We start from the raw sequence: 14000 nt of genomic DNA, 5'->3' as shown, positions 1-14000 counted from the left end.
ACAACAATGTCAAAGCCACACCGAAAATTACAAGGTTCCTGCAGTACCAAAACGAAAATCACAACAACAAAATTTTATTGTAATCAAATCAAATATTAACTAGTGTCCTTAACACACTAATTATTAAGATATGCAAAATTCTGTTTCTCATGATTTTTTTTACATTCTTAGCTCTTATGTTTTTTATAATAATTTTTTGGTTAAATTACATTCTTATAATTTATGATTTTTATCTTTTTAGTCCTTATAATTTAAAAATGTTCTTTTTAGTTTTTATAATTTACATTTTAATTTTTTTTTAGTCCATGTAATTTAAAAGAGTTTTTTATAATTCCTATAATTTGCATTTTGAAAATTTTAACGACTAAAAAATAAGAATTTAAATATAAATTATCGAGATTAAAAAAATTACTTTCAAACTAGAGATTAAAAAAATAAAAAATATGAAACTATAAGAATCAAATGAATAATTTAATCTAATTTTTTTGTTTTAATTTCTTAAATAGTATCCTTAGAACAGTTGTTAGTAATCAATTATAACAAGTATTCATAAAAAGTATGTTTTAATCTCTAAAGAGAGTGCTCCTAAGTCCTAATGAAAGAACAGGTCAATATTTCATCCAAAAATAGAGAAATGGAAGGTGCTTAGAGTGCGAACCTTAATCAGTCTCACTAACCATGCAAGTTCTAAGTCTCTGCTTGGCGACACCAACATATGAGCCAGCTTGGGACAATCAAAAACATATAACCCTGACGTATGGTCACGAGATCCAGATACCGTTTTAAAATACCATCCCCCTAATGAAGCCCTTTCTGATGGAAGGTCGGGCAAAGCTTCAAGCTTATGGCAATGAGACAAGTTTAAATACGCTAGACAATGTAGCCCACAGAAGGAATCATAAGGTATTGAAACAAAATTGTTTCCTTGAAGATTCAGTCTTTCTAAACACCTTAACTCTCCAATAGCATCAGGTACTTTAACTAGATTGCAAAAGCCCATATCCAGAAAAACCAAAGATTTCAAATGGGATGAAGGACTGAAAGCTCGTCCTAAGGGCAAATCCATAAGTTCCAAGCATCCCCATAAATCTAGGGTTTGAAGAGATGTCATGGTATTCATGTTGTTAGGTATACTAACAAGATTTTTGCAGTCTCTAAAACTCAAGAATGTAAGTTTTGCAAGAGCTCCAATAGATTCATGTACCGAGGATAAACTTGTACATCCATCAAAGTCAAGGTACTCAAGATTTGTTGTCCTTGTAAAATCTGGGGTGTTTTCAAGTTTAGTGCAACCAGAGAAATGTAGAACTCTCAAAGAAATTAGATTAAAACCACGGCCAATTTTGATGCTTATTAGATTGTTACAATTTCTGAAACTCAAGAAAACAAGGTTTTCAAGACGTCCCATTGATGGATGGACAAATGTTAAATCTGTGCATCCTGAAAGATCCAACCGCTCAAGGTATGGGGCCCCAGAAAAATCTGGAGTCTCTACAAGAAATTTGGAGTTGCTCAAATCCATCCTTTTCAGACATGGAAAATTCTGTAGAAAATTAACAATTAGCATCTCCTTTTAAAACTTAAATTGCATTATTTCACTTCTGTTTAATATGTACTACGTCCTTCAAAATGGAGAGCACAATTTATTTTGAATTGAAGAAAAAAATACTATCCATTTACTTCTTTTTTTTTAAAATCTTTTCAATTTTTTAAACATGTTACAACATTTAATTAAATATATTTAAATTTTGAATTGTTAAAATTATGACGCCTGGCCACTGTAGAATTAAAAAGAAAAGTGACCACATGCAGTGACACTTCTTTTGAAAACTTATTGAGTTAATATTTCTTTCCATTTTAAACAAATAAAAATATTAATAAAAGACATTAAAGTACCTTGCGGCCTTCCCATAAACAATTGATGCTACTACTAGGCATATTCAATTCCTCAAGATCAAAGGCCGCAAAACATGATGGCAAAGAAGTAAAAGGATAATCATGCCACAAAAGATATCGCAGCTGGGTGGAGAGAAAATCGAGGCTTCCTGAAAAACTTTTTTGATATAATATAAGTAACCTAAGGTTCTTCATTTTTGATAGTTCAGCAACGCTACATTCGGACATATCTTGATCTTTTTTATTTAGAACTACGGCTGTGACATTATTTGTTCCCTGGCAAACGAAGAATAAACATATGTAAATCAATAAACATTTAAATAATATATATATATATAATAATTTTAAAAGAATTATTCTCTATTTTAATATTTCATTTTCTTTTAATCTAATGATTAAAAATGAATTACTCATTAAAATAATAAGATTAAAAGAAAATAAAGAACAAAAATAAATTTTTTAAAATTATTTTAAGAGTAATTTGATTCCTCACACTCTTTATATATACAATTAGTGTAAATGAAGTAATCAATGCTATCAATATGCCTCCTTCACTTTTACCTAAATATGTTGCAAATTGTTGAAATTAAAAGCAATATTTAACATGCACTAGTTTAGAAGATATAATTGTTTACCGTTTGGGTTGTCATGACACGAAAGAAATCTTCATAAAGCCATATTCTACTCCATGATCCTGGTTGTTCAGGAAATTGATTGCGAACAATTTTCTTTCCCAATTCTTGCAACATATCATGCATATGAATTTCTTGATCTCTAAGTGTTATGAGTGATTTCTCAATGAGTCTTGGGATTCCAATGTGAGTGTGTAATCCACAACAGTTCAGAATTCGCTTAGCATAATCCTCCATCTCTTCTTTAAAGAAACAAGCAATGTGTAAAAATATTTCTTTTTCTTCATATTGTAGTCCATCAATACTTATTTGAAGTACATCCATGATTCCATTATCTAGACTATTCTGAAATCTATCCAAAGCATCTTTCCATTGGGTAGCATTTCGAGTACACAAGAAAGAACCTATTACTTTAATTGCTAATGGAAGACACTGGACATATTTGAGTACCTCAGGAATCAACTCTACACAACTACTACTTTGGTCTTCACTTTTGAAAGCTTTTGAATAAAACAGCTTGCGAGCATCATTATCATTCATTAATGAAACCTTGTGTATTACATGTGCTCCATACACTTTTAGAATATGCTCATCCCTAGTGATAATAATCATTCTACTCCCTTCAAAAAGAAAATTAGGGTTTATGGCCAATTCCTGCAATTGCTCTATTTGGTCAACATTGTCAAGAAATATGAGGACTTTTATGTTGTGTAGCCTATTTCTTACTATTCCTGATATTTCAAAAGGACTATATATTTCTAGATTTTTCTCGTCTAAAGTTTGACGAACTATTTGCTTTTGTATAGCAGTTGCACCTCCATCCCTGTAAATTTTGTTTACATTCTCAACGAAACAACAAGCGTCAAACTTGTAAGATATTCTATCATACAAGACAACAGCCTGAGTTGTCTTTCCTATTCCACCCATCCCGCAAATTCCTAAAACTCGAACATTATCATTATTTGAACTTAATTTTAAACTACCTTCTAATTCTTGTACACGTGATTGTATCCCAATGAGGTCATCAACAAACCCAGAGAATTTATGACCCAATGTTTTTATCACCTCTTGAACAATATTTTCAATCTCTCTAAACTCGGGCCTGGAAGAGAAAAAAAAGAGTAAGCTAGCTAAATTATCTGTTAAATAAAATAACGTTAATATCTTCATATATTTATTGATAAAAGTTAATGAATTTAATTTATTTGTACCTTCAATATATGTAATAAAACTAACCACTTTTGTACATTAATTATTTTGTTAATTAATAAACATATACGATGCGGCATATAAGATAACCAAACATTTATGTAAAAATAATTGAAATATAAATTACACCCATTACTTTTTTTTTGAAATAATTACACTAATGACTTAAATATCTTTTAAGTCTTGCAAATATGATTCTATTTTATTATAGTCTATACAAAATTTTGTTACTTTTAGATCTTGAAATTTTCTTATATAGTGTTCTTTTTTAATCCTTACTATTAATTCTAGTTAGTTTAGTATTAACATAACTGATTGATAAGATAGATGACAATAATTAAGACAATAAAATATTTAAATTAAGATAATTAAATTATTTATAGGTGTTAATTCAATTAAGTAATATATATTTATTATTTTATATAAATAAGATAAGAGCAAATTACATTTCTCCTTTAAAGTTAACGCTTATTACACTCAATTTTACTCTTTTTTATCATACATAAGACTTTTTTGTTTGTTTTTAAGGATGATGAAATTGTTGTAATTGGTGAAGACGACAGAGTTAATGAGAAAGATGAGAAGCGAGTTAATAATATTTTTGTAGGCGAAATCAGACTTGAACTTGGACCAGAAACATCACCAAAGTAATAAAGATTATTAGAGTATTTCACAAATAATTAACACCATTAATAACAGTTACATAAAAATGTCAAGAGGATGAGTGTAATTTACTCAAATTATATATGGTTTACATTTGTTTTTAATTTTTAATATATTATCAACAATGATTTATATCATTTTTATCATTATCCCTACTTTTCAATTCATTAATTTACTTATAACATTACATTAAAAAAAATGCAATTTAGTTGTATAATTATAATTTAATTATATAAAAAAATTTATAGTTTAGTTAGATGCTAAGAATGTAAGCTAACAACAAAGGGAATAATATATATATATATATATATATATATATATATATATATATATATAGTTTAATACATACTTGTTCATGACATCCCAACCAGCTGAATTGGCCAGATCTGTCATAGCTCTCGCCCATCGATCAACCTTGTCTGGATCTTCTCTGAATCTCGATCTGTGTGAAACAAAGGCAACCTCGTATGCCCCGTTCTGATGTCTTACATGAGATGGATCTACATCATAGAAAACAGGGAACACAGTTTGGTTTGATTGTTGTTTGCAATCAGCTATAGCGGCCATTTCGTCTAAACACCATGTGGAGGAAGCGTATTGTTTGGAAAAGACAATGATTGAAAGGCGTGAATCTTGAATTGCTTGTAGAAGCTGTGCTGATATGGATTCTCCTTTCTGGAGCTTTTTGTCATCCTTAAAGACGAAAATACCCTTTCGGAGGAGATGGGCATAAAGATGATCAACGAAAGTGTTGCGGGTGTCAGGACCTCTGAAACTGATAAATACATCGTATCTGTAGTTTTGGTTTTGGATGCTACTGTCGACGGAGTCATTGGAAGAACTGGATGCTATACTTACTGTGCTGAAATTGGAGGATGATCCACGGCCAAACCGGGTCCAAAACCATGATACGTTTTTCATCATCGATGAATTACACTATTGGTACATGTAGACAAACACAACTCATATAAGTACACTGTATCACCGCATACAACTCAATGATTCATACAATACATTGGGGATGCATTCACATAATCCCTTCACGAATATTAAGTACGCGATGACAAAATGGACCCACTGAGGCGGGCCAGCCAACTAGCCTTTTATCAATTTGGTGGGACCGCATCAACATTTTGATCCACCAGTCTTACGTGCTCCACACTCTCTCTAACCCTCCAATCAATTGGATCAAAGATGGAGCGGGTCAGTCTATCAGCCCGCAATATTGTTTGTTTTTATAAATAAAAATTATATTAATATATGAGATTATTAAAATAAATAAAAAAAATATTATATTGTTTAAGATTTTAAAACTAGCTTTAAATTTAGAATAAATTATACTCACATCTCGTGAGATTAGCATTTTTTTATACTCAATTCCACTCTTTTTTATCATATATAAGATTCTCTTGCTATTTCTACCATCCATTCAACTGTAACCCCCTGACTCATTAACATTGATAAAGATAACGAAAAAGAAGAAGAAATAAATGAGGATCTATTGGCATCATTGTCATGTCCTTGACTTGATGAAGGTGACATCGTTGTACTTAGCAAAACAACTGTTGAGCTGCAATGCGTCGTCACAAAAGGTGAAGCAAAGGTTGTCAAGATGGGGTGACCACGTGCGACACGCAACAAGAGCACGGGTCATTGATGAGGTTGCTACGATACTCGAAGAGGTCGTAGACGGCATTGGAGGAGGTGGGGAAGGTGAATTTGCTGCGGTTGGAGAAGGCAACGAAGTTGACCAGGAAGATGAGGAACGAGTCAACGGTGTTTTAGTAAGTAAAACCTGACATGAACTTAATTGGTTTGGAAGTAGACTTGCACAAGAATGATAGGAGTTCTTAATCTTAGGGTATTAATTTCACTAAAAAATAACACCATTGGTAATAATTACTATTTAGGGGAGACAAAATAAATGCAAGTTTAGGAAGGGGTGTAAATTCAAAAACCCTAACTTTAGATAAATAAGTGTAATTTGCTCGAGTCATGATTGTGTGTTGTGATTTAGTTATTTAATAGACTTATTATAATTAGTTATCATTGAAGACTATTAATACTTTTATGTGATTTAAAATTTAAAGACTAATTTGTTATTTTAAATATTTTGTATCATCAATTACTTTTTAAATTTTTTTTTTTAAAGAATAAGTCAATCTACTAGCACACCTTCAAATGAGGTGAACTTATATGTGTAACCCGTCAAGTCTTAACGGATTGTCCCATCCTAATTTAGCAGGCAAATGGTGGGACGGGCCAAAACAGGCCGATTCGATTTGTTTTATCATCCTAAATTACGTCAGATATTATGTATGTGGGTTGCACCTAACAGTGGGAGAATTCTTCGTTTAATAAATACGCATAGACTTATTCTGAAAGATAGTCAAATATGTCGGCACCACGCTAAGCACCTACTTCCTTGGAAAATTCATCAGTAATTCAGTAATGCAGAAAATGAACTTTCTCACGAAGCACACTGAAAGTGAAATCATGTAGTTTATTTTTTTTATTGGAGAAATTGGGAACGAGATGGACTACAGAACATGCCTATTCATAGACTTCCCATTTTGCATTTTAGATTTGGAGTGAGGACAAAATTAAGGATACGAGCTCAATAATTTTATTTGATAGAGGAAGAAAATGGAGGGAGTGAAAGAGGGTAAGTGGGGAGAGAGACAAATAAGAAATAAGGTTATATTTAAGGCTGTTTAGTTAAAAAGAAATAAAAAATAAAAGTAGAAATAAATTTGGTGGATTGTTTGGTTTGAAAGAAAGAAAAAAGGAGTTAGATTATTAATTAAAATATCATTTACCCTTACATCCAAAATAATTTTATTTGTTATAAAAAAAATATTTTTTCTTTTGTATCTGCACACAGTTATTTTCCATACTCCACACAAAATAATTGCTACGTATTCCCTTTCAATAAATCTATAGTAGAAGCATTATCTCAGGATGTGGTGACGGAGATGTCAGCGTTCTTGGTGCGATATTAGTTGAAGATGAGAGCCTCTTGCACCATAATGGGAAAAAGTTTTAAAAAAATCATCATAATGGATAAATTTTAAAAAGTATAAAAATAAATAAATCATGTTTTAAAATACAATTTTATTACGAAAAAATCACACTTCAACGTATGTTTATCATAAAATTATTACAATTAGATCGTATATGCACGTACATATGATTTCAGTTTTTCAAATTTTATTATTATTAAAAGTTGAAATCATATAAACACATAATTTTAATATTTTTTAATTATTTTAAAAATCATGTATTTAAACACAATTTTTTTAATTAATTAAAAAATACTGTATTTGAACACGATTTTTTTAATAGAAATTGTGTTAAATAGGTAACACTTGTTTTTAATTTTTTAATAATTTTTTGCAGGCTAATATAAAATACTTGAAATTTTTCATAAAGATAAAAAAAGCAGATACATATTACATATATTAAAAAAAATTATAGGATGATGTTCCACATGTTGGTTTTCATGGATAGCATAGTAGTCTTTATTTTGTTGTTGAATTGGTTTTCCTTCTTGTAATATCATCATCTTCATTATGGACTCTAAAATTATCATCATCATTTATCATTATCTTCATCTTCATCATCTTTATCATCACTATTGTTCATATAGATAATAAACTATGTTAAATATTTTGTTATTTTTAATCTTTGAAGCATAATTATTATTATTATATATTGTTTAACTTATAAATTTCGTTCATATACTACCTTATTTTTAATATATTGTTTTCTTTTTTAAAAAAATCATAAATTTTAACATAAAAATAAAATCCATTTAAAATAATATAATTGAAATCGTGCAGTACAACACGATTTTAATTTTTTAAAAAGAAAAAAAATAGAAATTATACCCTACCATATGATTTTATTAGAAAAAAAACTAAAATCATATTATAACATATGATTTTAGTTCTTAGAGAAAAAATGTTTTAAGCAAATAAAAAGTAAAATCATGTTTTGATATAAGATATCTTTATTGTGAAATCATATATTAAAGGACAATTTACTCATTCTTGTATTTGTTTTTTTAAAATACCTATGATGATAATTTTTTAAAAAAATCTGTTGATTTCCGTAATTAACCCAAGATGAGATGGGTATGGGTGTGTGAGTGATTTGGAAGTGAGGGAGAATGACACAGAAATAATGAAATTGAAAGTAAAAAGCAAGAGACCAGCGGAACAAGTCAACAGCGGGTGCAGCTTCCGGAAAAATATCCTGTCCAGACCGGATGAAATCTCAACCATTCCTTAATTTTGATATTCGATGAGTTTAATACTCCGAGAGATCTTTTTCAACTGAAGAGGAACAACTGTGTTCTCACTTTACTAACCAAGAAGCTTCCGAGATTGTTCCTTATAGAGGTTCCTACTTTCATCCCCATTTCTCCAACTATACCATGGATGACATTATTGAAAATTTGAAATATATATTTATTATTTTATATAAATAAGATAATTATACATGATTTACATTTTTTTTTTAATTTTAAGTATATTCTGAACAATGATTTATATCATTTTTAATATTATCCTTACTTTTCAATTCATTAATTTACTTATAACATTACATTTTAAAAAAAGAATGTAATTTACTTGTATAATTATAATTTACTTATAGAAAAAAAAATGATAATTTAGTTATATGCTAAGAATGTAATACAACAAAGGGAATAAGAGGATGGAGAAACTCTCAAATTTCATTTCTATTGACCATGTTTTCCATCTAAATTTAAATCTCATCCTTGTCAAGTATTATCACCCCAGGGAATTAAGGATATTACGATTATAGGAGAATGACCTTATGAAATGTCCTGTAAATTTATTTTGGTCATTCCTAATTCAAATCATCCTCATCGGATTTTGAGTCGTGAGTATTTGTTGTATTTCTATGGTGGTGTTTCTTTTTTTTTAAACATTTAATGAGTTCTAAACCATTTTCTTTATGTAAATGCAAAAGTCATAAGTGGCTATGATTATAAGAGTTTGAGGGACTTGGTTATTGATGACCAAGCAGACCTTGTGTTGCAGCTCAGCAAGCAGAAGAAGAAGAGGAAGAGAGTTAAGGATTCCTCAAAAACTGAATTGGGAGGAGTATCCAAACCTCTTGGTGGAAGTGATTTTGTTGGATATGATGTTGGTGGTGGTGGTAAACTTGTTTGACAAGATTAAATCATTGATTTGGTTGTTCCAACTATGCAGCCTGAGATGGAGAAAAGAAAAGAGATCGAGTTAGAGAAAGACGAAGAGCAAGGAAAAAGAAAAAAGAAAAGCGACTCAAGTTAGAGAAAGAAAAAGAGCAAGAGATCTGAAAGAAGGTGATTTTTGTTGTTCAAGGAAGTAATCAAAGTGGTCCTACTTTGGTTACTCAACACAACGATCACACCAATAAAGCCATTCTTCACTACCATCAAGGTAAATTGCACCGATTAGATCATGTCTTGGTTGCTCAGAATATTATTTCACTTTGGAATGCTGAGTTGACTGGTCCACAATTCGTTCAATCCTTTGTTTTCTTGAGTCAAAATGACCGGGATATGATGAATTATGTTGGACCGGTGGAGAGTTTGGATGCAACTGAGATTTTCCTTGGTTGATCTCTTGTTGTGGCGCACATTGGAATGAAACAGTTGCTAGTGTTGATGAAAGGATCAAAGCAATGTTTGCCAGTTGAAGACCATGAAAGTTTAGGTTAGTAAAACTGAACAACTTAAAGTGGCTTTGACTAAAAGCAGAGAATTAACCTCTATGTTACAAATAGATATAGATGAACATGTTTCTCACTATCTGCTAAGTCTTAGGAAAATGAGTCTTTGAGTACTTGAGTTATCGCATTAGAGGAAGAAGTTATGGGTGTTGTTGCCAAACTTGAGTAAGAATACAAAGGAAGCAAAGATAATTGCTGAAGATAAATTGACATCTACTGATGAGGAACTCGCCAACTTGAAAAAGGTTGTTGCAATTTTGGATGGCGAGTTACAAAATAAAGAAAAGGTTAATTCTGATCTAGTTACTAAGTTAGAGGAAGTTAAGAAGTTGATTGTTGTTAATCACTGAGAAGGTTTCAAAAAGGCTTAACGCCAAGTTGTCGTGCTGCTTCCAGATTTTGATTATAGAAGTTTTTTATGTGAATTGTAATGTAGTGGATGGGATGATTGTTAGAGAATCTCAACTCTATTTTGATGAGCAGGAAGAAGAAGAAAAGAATGAAGTAGATTCAAACGCGGCCAATTAGTTTGTTGTTCATGTTTTGTATTTTTTTTATGTATTAGGTTTGGAATCTAAGTGTAGGTCGGATTTGATGTTTGATGTAATCAACACTACTGAATAAAGTTGATGTTTAAATTTATCTATGAATGAAATGTTGAGTTATCTAGCTAGTATTATATATCTTTTAAATTTATTAAGTTATAACATGACAATATTAAATTGTAATAAAAACACAATGTAATTCTAAATGAATTGGAAAGAAATCAAAGTGTTATTTTTGGTATGTAAAATTTGCTTAACTTATGAAACTTATATATGATTTAGATGAACTTGTTTTAAAAAAGAAGAATGCATTCGAAAGTGATTAATATATAAAATAAGATTTGAGAAATTGAATGCGTCATCGAAGGAATATATTTTGATAGAAATTGACTTTTTTGAAGACTTTATCCAAACACACATAGAGTTTAAAAGCGCTCGGAAACAAGGTCATTTCGAATTTCGAAAGATCAGTTGAAGCGGTTATAAAAAAAATTATATGAAGACATCAAATAACATTAGATTTGTGTACTTAGAAATATTGTTATACATATGTCGAAATCATGGAATTCGACCCTTAGTATTAGAAGGTTATAAATAAGACTTTTGATTGTCAATTTGCGGTAGATTGAATCATTATTACTTAACTCTTCAAACACCTTGTACATCGAAATTGACTACTGGTTCAAAAGATCATCGTATATGTATTCATTATTTTTCTTTATGAATTCATGTTTTTTTATTTTACTGTATCTTCTAAACTCTATATTTTTTTCAATCTTCATTTTTCTCGAAATTTTTATTTTTTCAATCTCTATTTCTAGTGACTGTGGAAGGATGATCATTATCGACCATAACTTTAAAATCGAAGGCCTTCAACGTGAAGAACATTGATTAGGAAGAAGGTGATGAGAAGGCCTTCAACGTGAAGAACATTGATTAGGAAGAAGGTGATGAGATGTGGGAAGAGGTTGAATTGCTCTAACTTGTGTTGTGTTCTTTTAGGGATGAAGAAGGAGATTTTGTGTCCTCTCTTTGCTAGTTTGTTGGAGAGGTGTCCCATTGCAAACCATGGAAACATTGCTATGTGCAAAGACGATGCATCCATGTTTGTTTGCTTGAACCTGTTTGCAGCTTCTCTGCATAATATTGAAGTAAATTAAGCCAACGTCTCTAACCTGAATCCTCATATTATAAGTAAAATGTAATAATTAAAAAAAACATGTATACTTAAAATATAAAGCGTTGAGTTGAAAGCTACTTTGGATCCTTCTACGAAATAATGGGGGCAAACTACCAACCAGGGCAATTTCTTTTAAAATGTACCATTTGAGAGTAAAATTTAAACTAATATCTCAAATGAGATAAGTTATAGTAAATATTACCACTTTTGAATCATAACATTTATTATAATTTTATTTTTTATTTTTTATATTGAAGTCGTAATATTTTATGACTTTATTTTTTATTTTTTTCAACATGACTTAAAGTCATAAGAACTTTTTTTTTCATGACCTTAAAGTCGTAAAGAAAAATATTTTCTTTTTATTGAAGTTGTAAATTATTTTACGACTTTCATTTTTTTTAAGTCTTTTCTAAATCGTAAATAATTTTTTATTTTAATTATTTAATGAATTAATGTATATTTTTATTAGTTTTATTTAATATTTTTTATATTTTTTTACTAATGTTAAGGATTATTATTTGTTTTGTAAATTAAGAAAATAATGCAAAAGACTAAAATTTCAATAAAAATATTAAAATGTATTATATATTTGTTTAACAAAAATATTAAAATGTGTTGTTACTAATATTAACTTATAATTTATCAAATAATATTAATTTTTAAAAAATTAATTAATTTTTATAATTATCATTAAGTAAATTAATAATTCATATAGTAGTATTAATTAATTTTATTTTATAAATTATTTTAATATTAACAACAGAAAATAATTTAGTAATAAAAGTAGTTATTAAAATAAAAACATAATACATTAATATCAAATGAACAATACAAATTAAACGGAAGCATAAAATTAAAAAGTAGAAACAATATTAGTCATCAACTTGCTTGTATGAACAATTACTATGATTATGTCCTTTAGTTCTATACAATAAACATTTCTTATGTCTATTTGGAATTGGTTCGTTTATCTCATTATGTATACGAATAGTGATTGATCTTCCCGCCGTATCTCGTCGCTTCAAAGAATCAGGCATAAAATATGGACCCAAATATTGAGGTCATTTATCTTCGCTTCTAAAGAAATGAAACTGATGTTGATAAACTTTATAAATATTTTTCAACTTGTATATATGATCAACAAAGTCATCACAATTTAAATTGCAAGAAGCACATACTGCAATTGCATGCAAGCAAGGAATTCGAAGTGTCTGAAATTCTCCACAATCATATCACCATTCGTTCAATTTGGTAGTGCATATCATTACTCGTTTTGCCCAAGTCGCATATTTGAAATTTCTTAAACCTCAAACTCCCCTATTTTTTGAACGTACATGCTAACACAATGTGAGGTGACAATGTGTCGATTTTCTTGCATCATGACATATACCTCTTTAGAGTACCTATGTCATGCCTTTATCATATTCATGATTTTCATTTCATTAGTAACAAATGAGTCATATATTTTATTAAATGTTTCCTTGACTAAGACAGTAATAGGTAATGTTTGGCCTCCTTTCAAAACAGAATTCATACATTCAACAAGATTAGTAGTCATATGTCCATACCGTTTTCCTTCATCATGAGTCGAAGTCCATTTACTCTTGCAAATTTGGTCCAACCAATTTAGTGCTCGTGGAAACTCTGATTGCATTACGAAGCAATGAGTAATAAATATGTTGAACACGTAATAAATAAATTATTTGATGCATGAAGTGTTTAGAAGCTTACCCATATTGATGACTTGTTTTTTTAAGTCAACATTTTTAAAGTCTTTGTTAAAATTTGATGCAATGTGGCGAACACAATACACAAAAAGTTTCATCCGGCTCAGTCCACCCAACTCGTTTTGATTGCAAAGTTGCTAGCAAACCGATTCCCCAGTCTGATATAATACACAAATTTGATTGAAGTGTAACATATCTCCTCAAATAATGCAAGAACCACATCCAAGCTTATTTGCTCTTGCTCTCAACAATTGCAAAAGCAAGTGGAAAAATGTTTCGACTACCATCCAATGACAGTCAATAAAGTACTACAATATTTTTCAGTTAAAAATGTGTCATCTACTTATACAACCAACTTGCAATATTGAAAGCCTACAATGCATGGCTTAAAAGCCCAAAA

At 29.7% G+C, this 14000-nt stretch overlaps 1 protein-coding gene across 1 annotated transcript; it reads right to left on the bottom strand.

Annotated features, from left to right (window-relative positions):
• Nucleotides 1-2510: 2510 nt before the first annotated feature.
• Nucleotides 2511-5321, bottom strand: LOC100807905 (TMV resistance protein N-like). Its single transcript, NM_001254539.1, is given in 2 exon segments — nt 2511-3630; nt 4750-5321. Coding segments are annotated over 2 exon segments (1692 nt in total).
• Nucleotides 5322-14000: the final 8679 nt, after the last annotated feature.

This window comes from Glycine max, chromosome 12 (genome assembly GCF_000004515.6).
Source record: "Glycine max cultivar Williams 82 chromosome 12, Glycine_max_v4.0, whole genome shotgun sequence".
In the NCBI taxonomy this organism is placed as follows: Eukaryota; Viridiplantae; Streptophyta; class Magnoliopsida; order Fabales; family Fabaceae; genus Glycine; species Glycine max.
This window is presented reverse-complemented; position numbering and strand designations above follow the sequence as displayed.